Source organism: Anabas testudineus, chromosome 18 (genome assembly GCF_900324465.2).
Source record: "Anabas testudineus chromosome 18, fAnaTes1.2, whole genome shotgun sequence".
NCBI lineage: Eukaryota > Metazoa > Chordata > Actinopteri > Anabantiformes > Anabantidae > Anabas > Anabas testudineus.
The window spans coordinates 19832925-19858827 of record NC_046627.1 but is presented as its reverse complement, the minus strand read 5'-3'; the positions used below and the strand labels follow the sequence as shown (position 1 = coordinate 19858827).

The 25903-nt window shown below is 39.0% G+C and overlaps 1 protein-coding gene and 1 non-coding gene across 3 annotated transcripts; one reads left to right on the top strand and one right to left on the bottom strand.

The window, feature by feature from the left end:
* Positions 1 to 677: 677 nt before the first annotated feature.
* Positions 678 to 25903, bottom strand: c18h20orf27 (chromosome 18 C20orf27 homolog). Of its 2 annotated transcripts, none has more exons than XM_026353290.1 (6): positions 25561 to 25903; positions 21727 to 21830; positions 14522 to 14661; positions 9577 to 9715; positions 7987 to 8112; positions 678 to 2522 (listed from the first exon to the last, which is right to left on the bottom strand). In XM_026353290.1, exons 2-6 carry the CDS (start codon positions 21743 to 21745, stop codon positions 2422 to 2424), a joined length of 525 nt encoding a protein of 174 aa, XP_026209075.1. In that variant the 5' UTR covers positions 21746 to 21830; positions 25561 to 25903; the 3' UTR covers positions 678 to 2421. The 2 variants fall into 2 exon arrangements, with proteins under 2 accessions (XP_026209075.1, XP_026209076.1); XM_026353291.1 differs by having other exon boundaries at positions 25566 to 25903.
* trnag-gcc lies at positions 5503 to 5573 on the top strand. Its single transcript has one exon. It is a non-coding gene; the product is annotated as a tRNA-Gly (tRNA).

Genomic DNA, 25903 nt, shown 5'->3' with positions numbered 1-25903 from the left:
TTTAAAAGGCTCTGGTTATTTTAAAAACATGCACATGTTGCACAAACATTAAAAAAAAAAAAACATAGATGGATGTGATGCTATTTATACAAATCAACCTCTAAAAGTAATTCATACTGTTGGATTAGAAAATATAAACCAGAAATACATGAGGTTTGTGATATCTGAGATAAAACTCCCTTTATAAAATTGCTGTGATTTAAAATATTCTTCTACGTTAACAGGAAACAAAAGTAAAACATTACTAATTTACAGTAACTATAAAGGAGCATTTCTGTAAAATGGAAACAAAAATGTTGAACGTGCTTTGTAGAATATAAAAACACGTGCTGGGCTGACGTTCACCTCTGTTGTACAAATACCCACAATCTTACTTTATGTCCTTTAAGCAGAACAGGCTGCACAAAGCTAAATCTAGACAGTTATGTCTGAAATAAATCCCTATTCCAAGAACACTTTCACATTCATCTGAAAGGTAGATGTTATTGTTTTCAAGGAAAAGCGTGCCTCCAAATGTTTTTTCAATCTCCACTGGAATCACAGGAAAAATACTTTTGTGTAACAGAGGTGAATTCGAGGGGAAAACATAGTAAGCCGGGTTTTTGTTGTGAGGTTGTAGGCTGCCACCAAGTGTTAACTGCGATAAACATACAGACGACACAAAGAAGTAACAAAACTCAATCATACACACATTTTTATTAATATTTCACATAAAAAAAATACAAATCACACACACACACAGGGAGCAGATACCAACAAATGGGCTGCTACATTCTTGAAACAGGGATTTAGAAATCACTAAAGAGGCAACAAACTAGATTTTGACTAATTTTACACAAGCAAACATCAACTAAATCTATTTAATCTGCACTACACCAACAGCTTGAGGTCTAACACGTAGAGGAGTTACACACAGAGTCATTTCCTTTAAGGCTGAATGTATTCTATAAGGTACAACAGAACAACAACAAACAATAAACATGAACATTAATTAAGAAGTTAATGTAAAAAAAAAAAACAATAGTGGTTTTGTAGGGAGATGGCACTTGCTCTTTTAGTAAAAGTGTAAATCAAGCCGAGCTGACTGGCTCCAGTTTTTTCATTTACCAGCGATCGTGCCTGTCAACTCTCTCCAATCTACACTCGTACTGCTGAGAGCGATGGGACTGAGCATCTGAAACACCTGTTTCAGGCAACCAGGTGGAAGAGTTGGTATTAAACACTGGAAAGACAACAAACAGGCAGCGGTTCTACTGGATTGTCATGGGAACAATTTTTATTTCCCCCTGTTTGATCACGTACATTCCCAAAACTCACTTCACCTCCCTGCTGCTCCAAGCAGGTCCATGTGTCTGTCTGATACAGTGATTGTTGATTTTTCGGGCTGTGGAGGGAGAAACAGGGCGGCGTAATGAAGGCACTTGCGTTTCAGAAGGCTTCATGAGTTTAAACAAAAGAAACAAATAGTTGATGGTTCATGATCACTGGCTGCAGCCAACTTTTTCTTAAAGGAAAAATACACTCAAAGGAGTTCAAGCTGTTAAGCATTCTTTTTTTTTTTAATCAAACATTTCCCAGAGGTCAGGGTGATGTCTTTAAATATGAATAATTAAGAAAACACATGCAAAGCAGGAGCCAGAGACAGAATAGATCATAACATCCACTTGCTGAAACAGGGTCACACCAATTATTTGGGGCAGACTAGAGGGCAGTCTGGGAAAAATGTTATATCTCAGCAAAAGCAGCCATCTGTTCGTATAACTGTATAACTGTATAAGCATGGTGATGTTGGATTTTTCCTTTACACAGAGAAAAATGGCCACATGGCAGCTCAGTAAAAAAAAAGAAAAGCCTTCAGGTTGAAGGAGCTTTACATATAGTGGTCTGCAGCGTCCCCTGGTGGTTAAACAAGGCATTACTGGAGCTGCAACACTTCTCAGTTCAGCTCCACTTCCTAAACTGTGCTGTTTTATTACTTCCTTTAATGTTTCAAGCTCAGTTTTTAATAAAAGAGCCCTTGTTCCTAGAGTTCGTACAGTTTGCACATGAAGAGAATAATGAACTGAAGCAAAGAGGCTGCAGTGAACAAAACACAACAGCTAACAGAAAAAAGGAGAGTGGGGTAAAACAGGAGCGCAGCGACAGAGTGACCGTTCACATGATGTCGAGCTGAAAGCCACAGCAGAGGAATGTTTCTGTATGTACACGTTCTCAGGACACAGATTTCCCATTTCCTCTCAGGTCCAACACTGAACAAAAACCACACTGCTGTACGTGGCACTAAATCGCAGTTGAGAGTTCTTATTTATTTATTTTTGAGTATGGCAGGCTGTGTGTGTGTGTGTGTGTGTGTGAGTGTGTGTGTGTGTGTGTCTGTGAGTGTGTGTGTGTGTGTGTGTCTGTGCTGCAGCAACTTGACATTCAGTCAAATCCTTGCCAGTCGCTCTGTTCAGAATCGTACTCCAGCTCCACGCCGATACAGCGGACTCCCTCCAGCAGCATGGGTGTACCGTGCTGACGATCTAGATAAAAAAGAGAGATAAATTACTAACCTGAGACCTCCATTAAACACCGTTCATACCTGTAGGTGCAACAGGTTAAAGAATTTGCTACAGTTAAGATGTAACAATGTTAATTTTTCATCTGGATGTATTAGAGATGATTTATTATGGTTTAGGATAATACACAGACGACATGCTAAACCTGATAATAAACGTGTTCCATGGCCAAACTTGATCTGTTTCCATTGTCATCAAGATCCACTAACATGTTATCAAACCGTTGAACTCTGACACTCAACTCTGGTCGGTCATCTTTCAAAACATAAACAGATACAAACACACAAGGAGGCGCAACATATATCTTACATTATTGGTCTGAGCAATGGTGGGAGAACTCATTATTCTTCTACCAGAGTGTAGAAATATGTGAGAACAATTATCATTTAGGAGGCATTAATTGGACTTGTCAATTCATAGTAAAATATAAGTTATGTACACAAGAGATGAATGACAGGCTCTGTTTAGGTTCACAAATCCCCCTCAGCCCCCTTCATACATCTCCCCGATGCTCTCATCAAACACAGGAACCTCATATGCTCATTTCAACAAAGTGTCAAGTAAACCACAATTATTTAACTTATTTCTTCCATTTTAGTAACAATAACACAAATCTATAGCTCATTATGAACATTGTACAGTGTGCAGATGTGTACTGTTTAAAACAACACCTGATGTACTGACAGCAGTTAGTAAAATATACAGACTCAACACTGACCTCAACCGCAGCACATGCATTTTACTCAGTCAGCCACTGATGTAATAGCAGTGGTCCAGCTAAAAATAATAGCAGAGGACGAGGCTGAGTGTAATCCACTAATCTGGCCATGATCCAGGCCTCAGTAACACAGAGACATCTGGACAGATGTTGATGCTACGCTTTGTGAGTAAAAGAAAACCACTCAGCACAGCATGTAACTGAGAGCCTGATCGTGCAGTTCCTTAAAAGTCATGAGCATTATCTTGTGAAGGGTGAAGGGAAATACTAAAAATACTGTTAAAGAGTGGTTTTAACATAATATTGACTTGTCTAAATAATAAATCCAGTAATAATTCTACAGAGCTGTAACATTTTGTTTCTCCTGGTCGTGGTGGCGTGGTGTAGAGCTGCCTACTAGTTAAGAAACAGACGGGAAACTGTCTGAAATACACTTTGATGTTTAAAGATACTCCTGCTTAGCGCTGTTACTGAAGTTACAAACGAGTCTCCGTTGACCTCTGGACTGTACTGTACCCTGTACGAGCGATGTGCATCCCCATTTCTTACAGCAAAGTCATGTTTTCACTGGAACTGTGCAGAGACCTGCTGACTAACCTGAAAAACCACAAATAACCACAAGAATTCAGATCATGTACACAGTGTAGGAGAAAATGATGAATGAAAGGGCAACAACTCCCCCACAACTCCCTCCGGCCTGTCTCGTGTAGGTGGAACGCAGTGACAGCCAATGACATTGCAGCATCTTTGTTGCTGTCCAAGGTGCTGAACAATGCTCTTAATCCAGTAATTTATCATATCTGTGATAATTAAATAATTAGGTTCAGTTTGATTTCATTAATGTGAGTCACAGTCATGTGGAGCCACAGAGGATGCCTGAGGAAGCTCGGACTGTGTCACAGACTGATTAAACTAACCCTAACCCACCTCAGGTTAACTAATGCAACCACAACCAACCAATCCGCCACACCTTCAGCATTGATTACCTAATTCCCTTGTGGAACAAAAAATCAGTTTGTACATTTTACCTGTCAAGAAGAAAACATAGGAATAGGTTTAGCTTTTGCAACATATGTTTGGTGGTATGGGTTTAATGTAAAGTGAACAAAAATGCAGTTATATTCTTTAGCAAATTCAGGCATACATATACAATATGTTGACATACAGTATGAAACCTTATATAGGTACTATTTAAATGAATAAACTTTATAGGCACAACATTTTAAAACTTTTTTAGGTTTTTAAGTTGCCTGATCTAAAACACACAGTGTCAACTTAGGACACAAACTGTGTTAAAAACAACCACAGAGAAACTTTACAGTTAAGTTCTGTCCTTAAGTACAACATTTGTTTTTACTTTGACTTCACTACAGGTTATTTACTACTTGCTTTGCAGTGTGTTTTAGTATTTTAGTCGCTATCAGGTCATATTTTAATCCACTAACTTAAATTTAAACATAACTTACTTAGTTAACGATGCATCTTCCACTCCGGTCGGTCGGTGCCGGGCAGAGAGAGAGGAGAGGCGGCGGCCAGAAGGCGCCACAGCGCAACCTAGAGGCCGAAACTATATCGCATCCGTAGTGGTTTAGGACTGCCATTGAAAATGAATGGGGAGGTTTTTAGGAGGGTTAGATGGAGGCTGTCTACGTCACAATATTGGTGGTTCAGTGGTAGAATTTCAAGGTGCTAAATCACTTAATCCAGTAATTTTTGCCTAAATCTGTGATAATTAAATAATTAGGTTCAGCTTGATTCAATTAATGTGAGTCCTAATTTCTTAATTGATTTTCTTCATAACCTTTTCTTGTTATTTTAATTAGATTTTTGTGGCTGAGTGCGGATGTTTATACATTTACTTAATTTAACCTGAATTCCTCATCTAAGTGCATATGAAAAAATTACTAAAGAAAAACATACGACCTTTAGATCCTTTTAGAATTTGTAATTTTAAAATATCCGTTTAGTGAGTTGTGATTTATTTGAAATTGCAATTATTGTTGACCAAGCTGAGCCCTTAATTCACATTTTACAGCCCACTACTGATCACATGATCACTGATCATATGTACATATTATTGCATTAAATCGTGTTGAATAAACACTATCAACGTCCCAGCGCACCCTAGAGGCCGAAACTATATCGCATCCGTAGTGGTTTAGGACAACCATTGAAAATGAATGGGAAGGTTTTTAAGGGGGTTAGATGGAGGCGGTCTACGTCACAGCATTGGTGGTTCAGTGGTAGAATTCTCGCCTGCCACGCGGGAGGCCCGGGTTCGATTCCCGGCCAATGCAACACACTTTTCCACCCTTAACTATTCACACGAACAGAAACACAGACCAGTAAACTTATTTTGTCAAACCCCAAATTAAAGAAACTAACTTTAATTGGTTTCTACACATGTAGCTGTGGTCTGTGGAGTGTTCATGTTTTTTTTATACACCTCTGCAAGGATTTTCTCTTTTCTCCATGGTGTTCCACATCTCGGCTTATCTCCTCTAAAAACAACACTGCCAGTCTACAAATGATCCCACACCAGGTGTAGACACAAACACGTCTCGGACAATGTAAATGCGGCACCCTGCCCCTTCTGTGTTCATATGGCAGCAGAGTAATAGCCCAGGCAGAGTTTAATCTGCTGATCCGGTCGTCATCCAGGCTTCAGTTAGGCACAGACATCTGGACAGATGTTCAGACCATGCTATGCGAGTATAATAAGCACTCACACACCCACCATTCATCCTCGTACACACAAATCCATGCATACCAGCACACGCACACACACACACACACTCCTACTATATTTTCGCAGGGACAGATGGACATACACATACTCCCCCTTTACCTAATTCTGCATCTGCTGACACAAACGCTTGCATCTAATGCAGTCTCACTGACACTCATTTAAATTGAGAAAATGCAAATTCACCACAGGCTCTGGCTCAGACTTTTTTATAATAACAGAGGACAGAACAAACGAGTTACAGTGTTTTACAGCTGCAGAAGAGCTTTCAACTCTATAATGCCCACCCACTGATCGTCTTTTTACTTGATTCTTTCATTTCTTCTAAAATGTTACAAAATTGACATGACGAAAACTGTATAAATTAGTGAATTAACTCTTGATTTAGCATCAAATGTTGTTTAAGTGCCTCAGACTCTAAGTGCAGAATGACCAGCGGGTGGCAGCAGAGCACAGGTGAAGAAATGTGTCGCCTCTAACTAAATCTGAACCAGGCAGAAATGTAAGACATAGTTGACTTAATCAGCAAAAATGCAACTGTTGTGAAAGACCTTCATGAAAAAATAAAACAAATCCTTAAAAGACATTTGAGTTTAATCATTCTAAGGTCTGTGGGTGAGTCCTGAAACACAAAAAAATATGTTTCTCACTAACATTCTCGCTCTCTCACTATAACGTTATTCTGTAATGAGACATTTTTGTGTAACTATGAGTCAATCAGTTGAGTCAGCTTTCTAATTTAATCTTCTTATAGTTGGAGATGGATCAGGTGACTCTGAACCATCTCTTAGTTATGCTGCTATAAGTTAATCTGCTGGGGGACCTCTACTGATAAACTGAGCTCCTCTACTCTCTCCTTTCTCCTATATCAATGCAAATGCCACCATTTTATGTCATTAACTTTGTGTCTTCTCTCTCCTGTAGTTGTGTTTCCTCCTCTCTGTCTCCCTCTCTCTGTACTTTTCTGCAGGTATCCTCGGCCTGGAGCTGTACATCTCCAGAATCCAGTTGTCCTGCCCAATGTTCTTGCTGCTTGTTGTTGTCTTGTTGCCTGCTGTTCTTTTCTCTCTTCTCTTTTCACTCACCACAACCGGTCGAGGCAGATGGCTGCCCACTATGAGCCTGGTTCTGCTGGAGGTTTCTTCCTCTAAAGGGAGTTTTTCCTCTCCACTGTTGCCTAAAGCTTGCTCAAATGGGATTGTTGGGTTTTCTGTATCATTTTTTGTATAATTATACTCTGTAAGGTCTTAAACCTTACACTGAAAAGTGCCTTGAGAAAACTTGGCGCTATACAAATAAAACTGAATTGAATTGAAGTAATCTTCATCTTAGCGGCTATTTTGATTTCTGATTTATATAACAGTTGATGTAATTATGAAAGGTTACTTTGAACAAAAAAAGTGGTTTGAAGACACCTGGGGCTTTAGGACGTTTTATATACCAAACAAACAAGTAAAATGTAATAAGAGTCAGATTAATCCATATAAAGAATTGTTAATCACAGACCTGTGGGCCCCTGGTTCTAATGTTTAACCTTAATGTTTCTTGTCAGAGCTGTGTTAAAAGTCAAGAATAAAGAGGAAAATGACCCTAAAGAAAGGAAAAACAACAACAGAGTCTGTGGATCCTGCACAGGAAGGGTGGGTGGGCCTTTTACTTCTCTGTGCCCATGGGTCCATTATCTCATAATGCAACCACTCCTTGAAGTGATGCTTAGGAATCACTGAGATTTCTGGAAACTGTGTCATCTGACATCCAAAAGTGAGAACTAAGGTTACTGTTCTCTGTAAGATCTTTGTAAATGAAACTTTCTATTACTGCAGATGAGAAAACTGAATTCAGTACCTTTTAAAACCTGCAGATACACTGCTGTGCTACTCAATTCACAGTAGAAAGACGACTAAAGGTCTCATACAGGCTGGAGAGAAATTAGATTATCCCATGTATTGATGAAGTAACCTTACCCATGACTCTAGCGTGAACTTTAACTTTGACACAGACGTCCTCGTTGGTCTCGCTCAGCAGCAGCACCTCCTCGCACAGAACTCCCTCCTGCTGGGCCATGTACTCGCACGTTACCTTCAGACCTCCTGGAAAACAGAGATAGAGAGAGAGAGAGAAAAACAAACATGAGGACAGATTGAGTTTCCTCTGTATTGCCAAGTTTTAATTACACAAACGCACTTCACGTCTGTCTCTCTGCATGTGTCGATGTTTTGAACAGGGCCCAGACTGATGCAAGACCCACAATCAGGCAGGGACAAAAGAACAAAATGTCAACATGCTGAAAATACATAAACACAGCTGACTGTTGAGTAAACTGTCAACAATGTATTAAACAGACAAAGAGACGCACACCTGCTGCGGTACAATCAGCTGACATGCACACAGCTCCAGACACAGACCAGATTGTGATAAAGGTCAGTAACCTGCTTTGGTTACAGGCATGCAGTGGACTTGACTCCCAGGAAATTCAGATGCTCACCTTTAACCAAGATTAAAGCAGGTTTGTTGGAGCGGAGCTACCCAGTAAAGACTCGCACATATTCAAGTTTGCTGTTACACTTCAAACTAATGTTTTTTTAACCCACGCAGCTGCAAGATGTTTGGGGTTTCCCACCTACGACGGTATGATAAGTGACAGGAATATAAGACAAACGCAGGAAAGCATATGAAAGGCAGTTGTATTTTAATGATTCTTCAGAGATGGATTGCTGAGCTAACACTGTCTAAGCTGTCTGTTTCTGTAATCCTCGGCCATCTGGTACTCTATGCTGCCTGTGACAATGCTGCAGAGAATTACTTGCAAAATATGTCACTCAGATCTGCCTGTGACAAAACCAGACACATGCTAAACTAGTTTTGTATTTGGTAAATGACACTCTGCATGAATCTTACACTGTATGTGGCTCAGGAAGATAAGTCATAGTAAAGCACATCGAGTGCTTTGTGACTGCCGTAATATTGTAATATTAAGAAAACTCATTTAAAAGAGTAATGAATCACAAGAGATCAGTTTGCAGCTTACAGGAGCTGAAGAAAAACTCTCACAAGAGCTTTTTGATGAAAAATTTAGAACAGATACAGAACAAAAATGAACAAATGTCATTTTTTATTTGTTATATTTTTTATTATTGATACAAATTAATGTGTATCAACAAAGTCTGGCACTGACACAGAGGTTTTACTGAATTATCCCGATGAGGAGGTTTTGGATTGAGCAGAATGATAATTTGTTTATGCTTCATTAGCCTGCACCAAGATCAATTTAACTATATATTAGTAAGGAGTAATTTCTGGACGTTTTAGTCCTGCATACTGTCTGTCAGACAACAGGTAGTTAGAGCTGTGTCAGATGAAGAACTGCAGAAACCTATGGTTGAAGAAAAGCCTTCTTCGTGTCCTCAGAAGCCCAGTAGTAAATTATTTGTGTTCATGACTAATATTCTTCTCTGGCTACTTCATGGAAATAGGTGTTATTCATGTAATTCAGATGTTTTCATAAACTCTGCTGTGTAAAGGGAAGTTTTACTTTCTATATTCTCTGATCTTACCCTCCGGTGTCGGTTTGATGTCAGTGATCCGGAGGTGTGGACTGGGAACCGGTGCTGGACACACATCCTTCCCCAGAGCTGGGACCTCAGGCAGGGTGAACACTATTTCATACCTGTGCTGTGTCTTTAGGAAGCCAACCTGAATGAGAGAGAGGCACAGATATTTAGAGGCTGAAGACTGAAAGGAAAGTTTTAGCAACTAGGAGGAAATACAATATTGTGTTTCTTCCTCCTATAAAGTTTCACTTAATTTTCATTTTCAAACTATGACATGTTCATAGCATATGTCCAAGGCCTCCAATTAAAAACATTGTTGCTCTGGTGATTTTAATACCCTAATTTCTGCCACACTGGAAATTTTAGCCTGACGGGACATAAAACTGAATTGCTTTCTGTATTTCACTCAACCTCAACATTTCCCAATATTACTAACCCCACATGAATAGATCTGTCAGCAGCTTCATATTCGTAGCTACACCTACAAAAATCAGTACAGACTTTAAACAGATCTCCGAAACACTCCAACATGGAGGCCAACATGAGCCTGCAGAGAATATATGGATTTCTTTTATAGTCAAAGTGGAATTAACTGATCTCTGCCGTTGTTTTTCATATGAAATTAAGACAAAACTAAGATCATTTCTTTCCCATATTTACCAAAGATATTCGTTACTAGTTTCAGATAAAAGAAAATGTGTACATAAAATGGCAGCTGTATCTTTAAGAAAGCCTTTAAGAGACTGAATCTTCCCCTTTGTTCACTCAGTAGGGAGAGACTGCAGGACTAAACATGAACTTTCAGATTCTCTGGAAAGCTCTTGATAACGAACACTGGACCGTTTAGAAATGAAGACATGGCTGATTGTTGAATAGATAACTACCAACAACCAAGGGAAATACTGTTGCTTCTGCATATAACACAATCCATAACATTCGTATTACTCATATACAAATAGGATTTAGGCAAGTGATAGATAGAGCAACAGACAGGTTCAGAAAAGGGCCTAATGTAGCAGAACAGTATCTGCTTAATATTTAGCAAAGAGAAAAAATCATGAGGGAGTTGTCAGGGAGGAGGTAAGGAAAAGAAGAGGCTGAATAAAAAAGGAGAGACAGCAAGAGAGAAAAGGAGACAGCAGGGAAGTCCAGGCAAGAAGAGATAAACCCCTCCAGCTAGAGCTGTAAACGGCAGCTTCTGCCCCACATGACCCCTGGTTAAAGCAATGAGAAGAGTAGAGGCTGCAAACAGCATTAAGTGAGAAGCAAGAGAGGGAACGCTGAAGGAGCACTGTGGAGAAAAACAATAATCATTCTGTACAGTCCCACGCATGTCCAGGCACTGTGAACTGTCTCTGAATAATTGATTTAATATGGATTTCATGCTGCAGATTCGGTTGAAATAGAGAGTTCAGGTTATGAAATGATCAACACATTTCAGTTTTCGAGGTAACTGTGGTCTAAGAATCATGTTTGCATCTCAGTAACGTCTCATCTCCAAAGCTGCACCGTGGGGTGTGTCCCAGTGAAGCGGTCACACAGAGTTCATCCAAAACGAACGAGTGCAATTCTTCAGTCACGGTGAAGGGAAATATGGCACAAAACAGTTCACTCAGTGCTTGTGAGAGTACAAGATGAATCTGGAGAGTCATAAATGTGAGGCTTTTTATTGTCCATGTAAATCCTACACGGATAATGAATGATGCATTAACTTTTACCTTTTAAATTCTGGTTTCTCAGCTGCAGCACATTATGTTCAATTAAAGTCCTAATCAGAGTAAGTACAACTCAATAAACAAACAGGAGTTTCTGAACTTTTACAATCGGTGTGATATGTAAACACTTCTGGTTTCAATCAGTGCTCTTATTATATAAAGCACATAAATCAAAAAAAGCTATTGAGGAAAACACATACAAAGCATCAGCATGAGGAGACAAAGCAGAGACTATAACAATTATAACAAGTGTCCTAATTATGCTACTGTTAATAAGTGCTGTTTTAAACTAAACTAAACCCTCTCGTATTTCCTTTCTTTTATTCTAAGCCTCTGTTTCCTGTTGACACCCACACATCTTTGCACTTATTAACTCACTGTAACACGATTACAGTTAATGTGCTTCTTAACTGTAGAGCAGCACCTGAATCTCATACAAATAATTTGATAATAAGCGTGTGGTCTTCATCACCTCCTTTCCATCCCGTTATTCATCCTCTTAATCAGATACGAGAGAATATTCCAACTTAACAGGGGTTATGTGTCGTTTCGACATGACCCTGCCCTGAGTTTGTAAAATTGTAATCATCTTCATCAAAACTTGTATTCATACAGCTGCTGTGTGCATGCCGCTTTCATCCCACACACACTCCCACCTCATCTTTGGTCTGATGGTGCAGATTGCCAAACCCCCCCCCTCCGCCCTTACCCTGACTGTTTCCATAGCAACAACACCCCCCCCTTCAGCTCCACGATGAGCCACGCCGGGCTGACAATGCTCTGTGCCCATTCTCTAGCAAGCACTTAGCAGGCACACTCACATAAACGGGCTGCTCTGTAACTGTGGTCACAGCCAAGTTTGTTGGTCCATCTACACTTGCACACGCAGATTTTAAATAAATTTTCTAAGCTGTGAATTAGTTCCATCGCCTGGAGAGACTTACACTTACAGTGACTGTGTAAGTGAACTTTCCTTTGGCATTTTCTCCTGACAAACTAGAGGAGAAGAAAAGGCTAATCTGAAGTCTCTTCTTCTGTTTATACTGTATGGTATATAATGAACAGTACACATGACACAAAATCAAAAAAACTACGTTTAAACATCCTCCTTCACTCAGAAATGTAAGTTTGTTCAGTAACAGAGGGGCAGAAAATGCGAACAAAGGCTTCATTCTGTAATATTGATCTAGCCGATTCTAGGACATGCTCTACCTGCAGGCAGGAAATCTTTTCAAAAACCAATCTGAAAAACATGAGCTACTTGAGCTGCAGTGGATTTTCTGTGCCACTTGTAAAGAACCAAATTTATGACGTGTTAGTTAAATCATGTGGTTTGCCCTCTGGCTGGGTGCAGGTCTCCAATATTTAGATCAGTGGTTCTTAATTGGTTACACATCATCCACTATTATTATCTATGGACAAAAATAGTTGTTACACTTCTTAGTGTCTTTGTCCAACACCTAAAACCTAAAGTATCTACAGTGATGCTTTAGCAGCTCTATGAACCTGTACTTACACACAGCTGTGTAATAATTCTGGTATTTAGTATTTAGTGAGTTTTTACGATGTACCACTGAGGCTGATGTACTGGAGAATAAACCAAAGTATTGGCCCAAATAAAAGTTGCACCTAATGACTGCACTTCATGTCCTGGGCTCAGCTCTTTGCTGCTCATGTCATTTTATCTATTTGCACTGTTAATAATGATAAATAATGGCGACTTGTGTGTATCCACAACAATACCAAGTTAAAGAGGAAAGGTCACGAAGAATTAAACAATGTTGGATTAAAGAGCTGCACAAACAGAAACACGTTGTTTTAAATGTGCATCATCATTATGGTATCATAGTCGTCGGTAGCCTTAGTAAAGTCACATAGTCCGAGGGTCAAATTAACGACACAGAAAAACATTTTCCACAGACTCTGCTCTTTCTTGACTCCTGAGTTGAGCTCATCCAGGGTTTAAGAGCTGGCAGCACAGAACAGATGAGAAGACTGATATGATTATTTGTGCCTTTATAGCCAACAGGGAAGATTAACGGTGATGAGAAAAGACTTTAATCTTCTGCTGGATGTTTCAAAGATATAGTCTATCAATGCTCATAGAAACCAAGGGAGCTGACACACAAAGAAAGATCAAAGAGTTACTTTCCAATATCCACCACTTCAAAAACATATAGAAGATGGTAGCTGGAGTTTTTCCAAAGGAACCTGATTCATTTAATACACATTTAATTACACCTTTAGAGTTGTTGCTTGGTTTAGCCTGGTCTTTTATTTAGATTAAGAGTATGACCTTAGTATTTTGTGTTGACAATTATTCTTTAAGCTGTTAAATCACACCCTTGTCCTCCTTGTTGTACACATTTCTTTAAATGTAACACGGTAAGCCGGGTATTTTCACTGCATACTGACAGCACAGCATAAATGGAGATACATCATCTGCTGTACACTGTGTCTTTGTAGCTGGGGACTGTATAAAGACTGTAGGCTGGAAGCAGATCATTTGTGATGCAAGGGAGTATGTGATGATGCCAGCTGATAAGCTTGGGGAAAAAAGCAAATCATTAGATAGTGTGATTAGAATAATCAGAACTATGTATTATTAGAAAAATGTTCAATGGGCTCATACCGAGAGTGCCGTCTTATTATCATTTAAACTTTTAGATAAATCTGTGAATGTTTCTGATGCTTTTTGTATTTGCTTTTGAGGCTCTGACAACTAACTCATACTTTGAACAATATCTCAGTTTATTATAAATATGACCTTAGTCTTCGTAATATCCTCTGATTAACATGTTAACTCCTGCACACAGATGTGAGTATTCACAACTGCTTTAACGTACTGGTGCACAGTTTCTGTCATTCTATGGTCAGCAAATTCAATTTGTCATGAGATCACATCAAAGAACTGATGGGAAGACAAAACAAACGGGGTCTAAAGTGAATTATCTCAACCGCTGTGTGTCAATTAGAAATATACAATGTCCTGTTTGCTCTTAGCATGTTACAGTGGATTGACTAAAAGATGTGTCCTTATATTGACTGAAGATAACACTGACAGTAAGAGGGTGGAGGAGAGTACAACATTTCAAACAGGATATGAAGCCTGAGCTGAAACCCTTCTTATGTATGTGCCCAATAAAGTTTCTGTAAAACTGGAAACTAAGAAAACAGATCTCACTCATCAACTGCAGCTATCAGGTGTCGGACCACTGCAAGGTTAAACGTACCTTGACCATGAAGTTACCATCGTCCTCCGGAGTCACCATGACAACGGAGTCGTGCAGCTTTTCGTCGAAGTGAACATGTGACGGGGCATTGGCAGCGGGTGGTTCCTCTGAGAAGTGCACACCTCCTGCCTTCGAACAACCTGAGAAAGAGGAAAGAGCCGTTCATGGGCAAGTGTAAAAACAAACACTTTGGATCCTTCAAAGGGAGAAAGGATACGTTAAACAGCAGCAGGTGATTCCTTTTATTGATATAATGGAGCCTTTACAAAGGCAGTCACAGGAACATGCTCTGATAGTCTGAGTTGGAGCTGTTATGGTCTGAAAAGCACAAACAGTACTTGTATGGTACAATGCAATATACCTCCCTTACATTTTGAGGCAAAGAACAAATGGAAAAGAGAGAAAACCAACATGAGACAACAAAACAGAAGTAACAGTTGAATGAGAGAAAATGAAAACACCAAAAGAATAAAAAAGAAATGGATCTTAACAAAGTCTCCAAAAAATTAGATGGTTAAGATGGAAAAAAGGTTGAAATGTAGGAGTAGCCGCAGCTGGCTTCAGTTAGGTCAGATTAAAAGGTTTGTTGAAAGAGACCCCTGCAGAGTCAAAGAGCAGTCATGTGATCCTGCATGGCATCCTCAAGGGTCAACGGTCAAGTTGAGATTAGCCGCCTTGGGGGGCAGCGACATAGAAGAAATATCGAACTCACTAAAACTGTCAAGTAACATGCTGCTTATTTAGGGATACATGGTATAGACACACATACATTCTCTAGATTAAACATAAACTTCCAGAAATGCTAATTAATGGACATTTTCATTCACTGCTGTTGGGTGCATTGAGATGAACTATTGAATGTAATTCAATTCACTAATTCTGACTTTGTTTCATTTTAAACCATTGCAGACAGAGACTTTGTGGTTTTACGACGTGCAAGTAGCACCAGTCACAAATCAGGCAATAAATAAAACCCTTTGAAAAAGCATAATGCAAATATGAAGTTTGTGTCATGTCTTAATTTAAGAAAAGGTAACTCTCTCCTCATCACACTACACAGACGTTTTTACCTTCTACGATTTAGATATGGTTTGCAGAGCAAAGGATTGAGTGAGGTTTGCATTTTTCCACATTATTTATTTTACCGATACACCAATTTTTCCACCTCAGTAAAATGTAGTATTTCAGCATTGTTTGAATTTGAGACACAGCTCCCTTTTTGTTACATGTGTGGCTGCTAGACTGCTGTTTAGAGAGGCTCCACTCTTGTCAGGAGGGTTTCCTGAACATTTTGGAACATGGATGCAGGAATTAGGCCACAGGACCATTACGACCATTATGATACTGGATAATAAGGCCTGGGATTGCAATCACTGTTCCAGTTCATCCACATGCTGGAACACGTTCTAGATACGGTTAAGATCAAGACTCTGATCATTGTATGTCGTAACAGAGCATCAGAAGACATTACACACATATATATATATACATATAATATATATATACATATAATATATATATACATATAATATATAATATATATATATAATATATAATATATATATATATATATATATATATATATATATATATATATATATATATATATATATATAGGGTTAAGATAGGGTTAAAATAAATAAATATATATATATATATATAAATACAAATAAATCTCCTCCTCCCAAAAATAACTATTCTCAGAAACGACAAACAATTTGTCAGAGTTTTAGCTCAAAGAGTTCTGGGTCTGATTATTCAACATCCCTTTCCCAGAGCTCGAAGAAGTGTAGAACACGTACAGGAGCTAAATGACAGGCGCTACATAAATAATGCACAGAGTACAGCATGATAGCCGTTCTCTGCTACATTTAAACAACCTTTTAAATGTTTATAAATACTCTATTAATAGAAGCTTGTCCTTTTATTGACTATCCACCACTTCACTTTGAATGCCATTTCTCATGGAAACTCTTTGCTGTAACAGCACTGTGTTTGTGTGTGTGTGTGTGTGAGAGTTGCATTAGCATATCCTGCATCATATTGTCTAATTCCCATCACACACTTACTGGGCACCATGTTATTTATTACCATCCATGCACTGAAGGTGCTCCAATCAGCAATGTGGCCACTGTGCTTAAGCTTTATTTTGTAGCCAGTGTTACTGATTGCCAGCTCTATCAACTACTAACTCTAAGGCACAGACGTGTTTAATCACCCTCTACAATTAAAATACACCATTTAACTTCAGAACTGGGCTTTTTGGTGCTGCTTCCCTGGCCTGGGTGTATTTATAGCCTGTGTCAGCGGGGTTTCAGACTGAACAGAGCTATATCCTGGACCAATTTATGCATCTACTAAACACATCTCGACCTTTTTTAAAACAGGTCACTGACCTATACACTAGCATTACATAAAGCATAGGCTTCAATTTAAAAAATTACATACATTTTTGTATTCAGTTCAGATCAGGAGTTACATCATATGTTCCATATGTGCCGGATCAGTGTATAAAATCGGAAAGTGGAAATGAGGAGGAATGAGGTTTAATATGCTAATACTACGTTATAACTGTTAATGTAACCACTCCTGTTATGATAGGCTTTGCATTGAAGTTCATTAAATATGGCTCAGTAACTGTTATAACAATCACTTGGCACAAACCAGGCTCAATAATGCTAGACTTTAATACGGATAGTCAGTCAGCATTAGTTAAAATAACCAGCTACATTTTACCCTTTGGAGTCTGGAACCTATGAACTATAAATATTTTTCAAAGGTAGTTTGCCAGGTAAGGTTTCTCCACTAATTTCCTCTTTGGATGTGAATTAACAGCACTGCTGCACTTGTTAAAAGGTCTTGTTTCGTATCTATTCCTTCCATAGGAGCTGAGTGCTTCTTCAGTGTCTCCCAATACCAACTAACCCTATGCTAGCTATTTTTCTTTGTTTATTCAGTTTTAATGTTTTCAATTTAATTTCCACAGCCACCTATGATACCCATGAGATTATTGCTTACGATGTGCTATTTCTAAAAAGTCACTCAGAGGCACAAATCACAGCTGCAGAGAAATAACAATTCTTCATCTCACCAGTGGGAGCACAGTGTCATGATTATCCAATTAACTACATCATCAACAAATTTAAATGATAGATTTTGTTATCGGTTCTCTAAACAGTTCTGTGTCAGCTCACTGTTAGAGTTTAAGTTTACTGATATGTTGTTTCTAAACAAAATGCACCTTAGAAATCATGATTAACTTGTCTGTTTTTATTAGAAAGTAGTATATTTATAAAAAGCATCCAGAACCCTGTATATCCAACATGACCCACCCACAACCACAACTCCAAGAATGTACTTAAGTATCAGTAATGTTCACGTTTGTCATTCTTCACATTGCACACAGCAGTTGAGTCCTACAGCTGTCCTTGTCCAGTCCTGTCCTCAGGAATCCTTCTGACACAGCTTCAACAATAATTTGCTTTAACTAAAACTCAACAGCAACAACAAAAGCTAAAAAGCATAAACTCAAGCAAAAAAAACAAAAAACAAAAGAAAACACGATTCTTGCTTACAAGAACACACATGCACACCCTGCTCAACTGATTTCAGATCAATCTCTACTTAATTATGTTGATAATCTGTCAGTGTATCTCATGCTGTGTGCTGCATACAATGGTCTGTAATATGGAAAGCTTACTTTTCTTCTTCTAAAAACTCTCTTTTTATTAAGGTCCAGTGAATCTCCATGTTTGAGCTGAAAAATGACTACAGCCTGAACAGAAACACCACATTTGTTATCAATCAATGCAGCATTTACAGGCTGGACAACTGACCTTGTTTGCTCATCCATATTAAACAACTGTCTGCAATTGATCAGCTCTGATTGGTTTTTCTAAAACTCTGTTTTAGAAACTCTAAAGTTTTTTAGGTTTTTTAGTTTTTTTTTCCCTTTTGCATGAATTAACTTGTATGATCTTCATTCACGCTGAAAATCTCCAGCTTCTCCAGGTAGTGATGCCATCAATAAACAAACACACCTGGTGTACTCACATTCATGTGACACCAGTCAACACAAATTTAATTGCGCTATGTTTTAAGTGCACTGATGGCCCACCATATAGAAAATTACATATCATCTACACTTATCTTACTACACCTGTTCTTCTTAGAAAACAGAAGCAAAACTTAAGCTCTTAGAAATAATTAGCACAATGTATTTTTTCAGTTTCTTTATTGTGCTGCTAATCACACATCTCTGGCCACATGTACTGCATGAGTGCTGACAACAGTACACTGATTACACTGTATAAAATATACAAAAAATGAAATAAACTATCAGAGCTTATTTATAAAATACTTTTACTGTCCCATGCTGGAAACACATTCCCACACTGTAAAATGCAACAAAACACTCTGCCGGTGGCATTTCAGTCCATCCCAGACATGAAAATACAAAATGTAAAACAGGAACAGGAAGTCAGAAGACACGCTCCCTTTGCACTGACCTTCATCCAGTGACATTAACAAAGAGAACAAAGAGTCATTTTTACTGTAGCTCTATTTCAGGAAATAAATTTGCTTGCGTCAACAAAATTCTTTCTTGAATCTGTGGACATTGATTCACTAGTATCAACACACCTTTTCCCCCTAGAGTCCAAGCTGAAAGAAAAATCATCAAAAACCATCAGCTGTTCTGCCAGTTGCCTCTGCAGCTCTATAAACGTTTTCACAGCAGGCCCTTAAAAAGTGTTGACAGGGCACCTCAAACTACAAGCACAGTAAATGACCGTTCTTTGTGTTGTGTTCTTTTAATCTATGGTGATTTTATAGGTGTAAAACTTTCACAGACAAGGCCAGTGAAGTAAGCTCTAATGCACAAGTACAGTGGGCAACACAAAATGGAAGCACAAAGGAGGGCATTTTCATTCAATGCACATCTGCAATATACTCAACTGAGGGCCTGAATTTCAGTGCAGGATTGCAGGTATGACTCCTGCAAATCTAACTCTTATAATGTGCAGCATGTTGCAGCAACTTTAAATAATGACAACACGTTTCTCATGCTCTGTCCCCTCTCTCTACGAGGCTACAAGCTTCATTCAGTCACTTATTTACTCTGTAAAACACCGTAGATTCAGTGAAAACTGAGTTGCATATTAGCATTTCTTTCAGACTGAGAGAGAAACACTAATATATAGAATATTAATATTACTATCAAATCTTCTGATACTGCTTTCTGTACTTCCATGGATAACAACGTACCCTCACATGGTGTTGGTGGAGGCTCTGTCTGGCATTTTGCATACATGCTGTAATGTTGGCAAAGAGAACTAGCTGTGATGTACTGTAAGAAGGAAAAATTACCACACTAACTAGGCTGTAGCCTCCTAAAGATAAACAGGCCTTGGCTACATTACATGAATCAGTCTTTTTGGACACATACTGCAACCACAATGTTTACTCTGAGAAAAATATAGCACAGATGTAGTGTTAGAAAAGGTGAGCAGGTGAGCCACATGATTTTATTCCAGTCACGTAAAATCTATAAATGGCTCTTGACACTATGTTTAAGATGAATCACTACTCTCATCACCAAGATCAAACACCTGACACAGTGCTCTTGTTTCAGTTCTAATATTATAGCAGTAAGAATCAGCATATGCAGCTGAGTGGCATTATCTACCAGAGAAACATGACTAGGCTAGTATGTTTAGAAGTAGTCAAATGTTGTGCCAGTAAAGCTTGGCCAGCAGCACACCTGAATCACCAACATACGACTGTCTGCTATACAAATTGAGTGTAACATTAACCCTGAAAGCTTTCTCACTCCCGCTGCACTTGTTAATGTTACTTGTAAACTCTGCTGTGCCATTAAAATTAGACTCCTGGGTCAGACCTAACATGACTATTGCTGTCAGCTGGAAAAGGAATAAAGTAAGAAGACTTACAAGAACGACTGCAGCTAATACACATTTGAAATTGCTTGTGAAGTCTGCACAACTCAGCAGCCAGTTAGCTTGCAAGCTATCCTCCAAGGTTATCATCTCTGCAGGCACACAGTTAACAATGAAACACCTAGTTGTTTGCTGAATAATTGTAAAAAGCCAAAAAGAAAAATTGTTTTAGTGGTATACTTACAGTCTGAGGAACTTCAGTGGTAGCATAACCAACGATCCTAACAGGTAGTGGTTGCACAACCTGGTCAACTCAGTCAACTCACCAGACAAAAAGGCAGCAAATGATATCCGCTCATGTCTAACATTGCCTTCCGTCTACCACAGCAATGGCAGATACATTATGTTTATGAAGTCATGGTTGCATGGACTTCATGCCACATTCGTACATCGCACTGTTGACAAACTAAAAAAGTCTTCAGACAAAAACTAAAATTCATTAATTTCATAAATTACATTTTTAGAAGTGGAGCGGTCTTTCTTGTTGGTCTGTTTTGCTGCTGCAGGAGCTTGTAAACATGATCATGTGACTGGCATCTTGGGTTTTTCAAAATACCAGGCCATTTTGAACAGTGCATTAACTGAATTTAGCTTATCAGTGGACTTTCCTCCAAATATGCATTCATGTAAAGCAAAGCTTGGTTGAAGACTCATTCCTGGAGTGTGGTTGAGTGGCCATGTCAGACCTTAGATTTGAATCAGATTGAAAATCTTTGGTAGGATTTAAAGAAAGCTGGGGCAGCAGAGAAACCATTAGAAGGATTTAAAGAAAGCTGGGGCACGACAGAAACCATTAGAGAGCAGGAAGCTTTTTACACATGAGGAATGGGGCTAAACCTCCAAGAGCTCGCTCTGTCAGGACACTGGGAGAAACTAATGGAAAACATTCAACAGAGGTCATAAAGGCCAAAAGACAAAATACCGACTAGGGGATAAATAATTTTGTTCTATGGGCCTTTTTGGATCAAATTTGATTTCTCTTTAATTCTTTTACTAAGATCAATTTCACGTTCTTAGAAAAGAATTAAATATGTATCATTAAACTTTTTTGGTTGTTTGTCAATAACATCTAACAGGTTAGAAATGTTTTTTATGACAACTATAGTAACGGAGAGCTAGTTTCCTTTTTGAATCTAAGCTATAAACTAATATGCAAGTGTGCTGGTACACTGAAAGAATGTGAAAATATAAAATGTTAGTCAAGCCACAGTAATTACAATAGACAGCGGATAAAATTTAAAAACTTACGCTTCTTAGCTGCAGCCATGTTACAGGAATTGGTCCAGTAGAGACACACTTGAACATACACTGTCACAGCCTTGTCATCTCAGCTGTCTGAACTCAGAACTACCCTGTAAAACAAGGATAGGGCAACGAGAGAAAAGCACTTAGCAATAGACAGACCTGCACCAAACAAAAGGCAGTGATTACCTCAACAAAAGAGCACAGGAAGATAAGGAGGGAGCTAAAGGCTGTACATGTGAGAAAAATAAACTTGGAAAAATAACGGCTTCCCAGGATGTTTTTCTTCTTTTCTTTTCATTTCATTCTGAGCTTGACTAGCACAGCTGTGCTGTACTAGTCCAGCCAGGAGTACCAGAGACTCCCGACAGAGACTTCAATTAAAGAATAATAACAAAATAGTCTAAGAGGATTAGCTGAGGCTGCAGCCTCTGTTCATGGACTCTGCTGCACAGATGGAGAACGTTCATTACGACTCTGGCAGCTGTTAAACACAAATATGGTAAGACATAAATATACAAATACGGCAGCATGTGAGTGAAAGCAATAGTGCACACATGTATGACGTTATAAAACAACCAACAAAAACTCTGACAAGGACTTTAACAACCAGGTGAAAGCTTTATGACCTAAAATAACTCATTACATGATGACACACCCACGCCAATGTTTTCTGGAGTAGCAGCAGAATTAGATGCAACACTACTAATTCCAGCAGTAGTAGTAATTTGCAGCAGTGACGCAAGTGAAAAACAAGAAAGTTTTCTAAATCCCCACATGGTTGCCGTAAGACTTGGGGCAGCAACTAAGGCTATTATTAGTACAAAGGCATGCCTATGGTGCTTTGTGAAAATCCGCTTGGGGGGGGGGTGGGGGGTATCTACAACCAGCCACCAAATCAGGCATGAACGTTTGGAGGATGAACACAGCTGAACTGATCCGCTTTTTGTGTTTTGAATCTACACATTCTTCATGTAAAGTGCTCTACTGAAAAGAGAACAACACATCACATGAGGTGGCATTCCTACATCATGGTCAAGATTTATCCATTTTACATTTCAGGAAATAATTTGAAGGATATTTATTCTTTTAGACTAAAACTACCAGAGTTTTCTGAAAAAGCAAACATCTAGCAGCAAATTTTCAGATGCTGCTGATCTACAAACAGCCTTGGAAATGACCTGTCGCCTTTTGATTGTCCGTTTTACCCATTTTCTAACAGGAACTGCTCACATCTGTGAGGTCAGTAACCTTGGGAAACACGATTTGTACTTCCTTCTTTTATTTTGGCCAAGGCTGAGAATGAAGACACAGCGAGGGAGTCGTTTTCTCATGCCAAGTGTCACATTATGGAACAGAAAACTTAAAATGTCACATCCAGTGAGAATAGTATGCAATCAGAGGATGTTCCATTTCTAACAGTGAAATATTAGTGCTGTTTTTAGTCCCTAAATGGGTCGCTATGATTAGAAAATCACTGACGGGATTTAAATGTAGGGAGAAATAGCGTGACATGTGAGGTGTGTCTGATTTGATGGATTAAAAAAAGGTTCTGCGAAGATTTTAGAAGTTTGGGTAAAGCTAAAGTGTCATCTTTGACCAGTAGCACTGCACACAGCTCGGTAAAGAGCAATTATGGCGATGCTTGCTATCAGTAATGACATGACTGCACTCAGCAGGTTAAAGGCCAAGACCTGCAGGATAGGAATGCAGTAATATTAAAAAAGGAATCCAGCAGGACCAGATACACAATAAATCTGACAATCAGACAGGCTTTAAACAAAAGAAAACAATGCATCGTAAAACATCAATCACTTCAACTTCTTTGTTTTGTAGACCTATCCCACCTGTGCATAGTTTATCTCTTCTATCTATTACTATGAAGGTAAACTGTACTATACTGCTGACTTGTATAAACAGCTGAGTGCTCATGTTTCTTGCCCTGTTGAACATCCCCCTGCAGCAGTGAAGGCTCTAAAGCATAGATGCTGTTTATTTCGAAAAAGTACCACATAGTGTAGGGAGGTGTTAGCGAGCTGTTGACTGTGAAGCCTGAACATATAAACAAGGTGTGACATAGAGGATGTAAAGTCAGTGTCAACCAGTGCAGATGTGACCCACTTTTAAAAAGGTCCAACTAAAAACATTATTTGTGTGGCCTCTATGAGATACTCTATGGCACATGTACATGCATCTAAATAAGCATAGCTTAAATCCTTAAATTAGCTGGTGTTTGTTGATCATCCACGCTGTTCCTTCCATCTTAACCTTCAAAGTCTGTGTGCGTGGAACTTAATTTACATGCATGACCACCTGATTTAAATCCTGTAGCCCAGCCAGGCTTTGTTACTGACAGCTCTCCTCCTGCTCTGTGCCACAGTTGTCAAATTAAAATTGCAGACGCCACAGAGAGCAGCAACAGGTACCCATGTCCTGCTTTGAATTTCGACTTGTTATTTTGGGACAGTGATTTGTACTCCTCCATGTGGAACAGGCACACCCTGGGAGTGACAGGAAACATGACAGGTTGACCCTGTTGCATTTATAGCACCTTTGTTTTTTATTGCACTAATTATTAAGGTGTGGGCTATTTTCAGAAAAAAAAAGGTTATCTGAAGCGTTTTCTTCTGGTATTTCATACTCCACACAGTTAATTTACACTGTTCTGTGTCACCACACAATAATCTGTAGATGCTGTCTCACTGCAGCGCTTGGTTTACACCCTACTATGTACCTAACCAAATGTTTAAACTGTATCATTAGCATTACGTCTAATTTCAGTGTTTGACCCTGCACGATTATCCCACTGGTGTCTTTTTATTCCTTCTCATCACCACAGTGTTTATGTACAAAGACTATAATAAAATCCACTGTGTTAACAATAGGTATTGTCCACTCTGTTTAGAGTCACCGTAGTATTACCTTGCACAGCACTGTATCAGTCTATTGTTACACCCAACTACAATGCCTTTGAAAGGAAATCCTTTACTTTCATTTGGGGACTGTGGTTGGTGATGCTGTATTGTGTAATACTGAGATGTGATTGAATTAGGGTAGACAGAATGATCTGGCAACTGTCTGCACTACTAATATTATCACCGTGTCCAGTTGCATATTATAGCCTCATGCCTACTTGTACTTGTGTCTTTTAGTTGCATTTGGTTGCACTTCTCCAAATCCTTTTTTCTGATGCTCAAGGATTTGTAATTGAAAAAAAAAAAAAAAAAAACACAAACCAACAAGTATTTGACTTGAGTATTAGTGTCATATAAACACAATACACTACATTTACCAATGCTTAATGCAGAATGGACAATTCCAATTATATTGCATTATAATTATTGATATATTCATGTGCACAACACTTCAAAGTTACAGATTGTGCAGTTCGGGGTCATTTAAACTAGTTTATTTGGTCTCCACTGGTTTCCACAAAGTGGTCGCTAGTCAAGCAGCATTTTGCAACAAATGTTTGCATGCATTAGCTTACTGTGCAAATTAACTACAAACTCAGACTTAAATGAGTGTTGTGGTCCATTTATACTACATTTCCCTCTAAATGTAGTATAAATGGACCTCTTTAAGTACCATTATAGATAGCCTACATAGTCACTGTGCACCTCTGGGTATAAATAAACTCTAAAAGCGACTTTGGCAACATGAGCAGCAGCAGTTTGCAGCAGGAGCAGCTCCATGAACATGAATGTACATGTTAGCTAGCTGCCCTCTAGTATCACTCCGTCTTTTTTACCTGGTGCTGTTAATTCCCCTTGAAAGTTACCGCGTTCACATCCACCTGCATTTTTCTTGTGTTTTCTTTGCTTCGCCCGTCAGGCTTACCTTACTTGATTCAGTTGCAGATGAAAGTAGGGCATCTAAGTGAAGAGACAGCCGTCGTCCTCCGTCTGTGGGAGTCTTGTTTGGACCAGACAGGGCACCGGCTCAAAAAACAAGCGGACACCACCTCATCCACTCCCCGCGTTTCTGCACTACACTTTTCCTCTCGGGCGATTTCCGCGTTTAGTCACGTGGTTTTTGTCTCGGCTCTACCTTCGTCCAAACACGTTTTTAGCAGGTGGTTAAATATGACAGGAAAAAAATTAAAAAAAGCTCTGCTGGTCCTCCTAAAAGACCTGCAGCCACGGACAGCGAGGCTCAGAGCAAAGCTGGGTGTTGAACTGCG

Excerpts from the sequence above, each read along its gene's own strand:
- c18h20orf27 (XM_026353290.1), bottom strand. Across the intron at positions 9,716-14,521 it reads ATGGTAACTTCATGGTCAAG|GTTGGCTTCCTAAAGACACA; the intron begins GTACGTTTAACC and ends TCTCTCATTCAG. Across the intron at positions 8,113-9,576 it reads CATCAAACCGACACCGGAGG|GAGGTCTGAAGGTAACGTGC; the intron begins GTAAGATCAGAG and ends TCTGTTTTCCAG.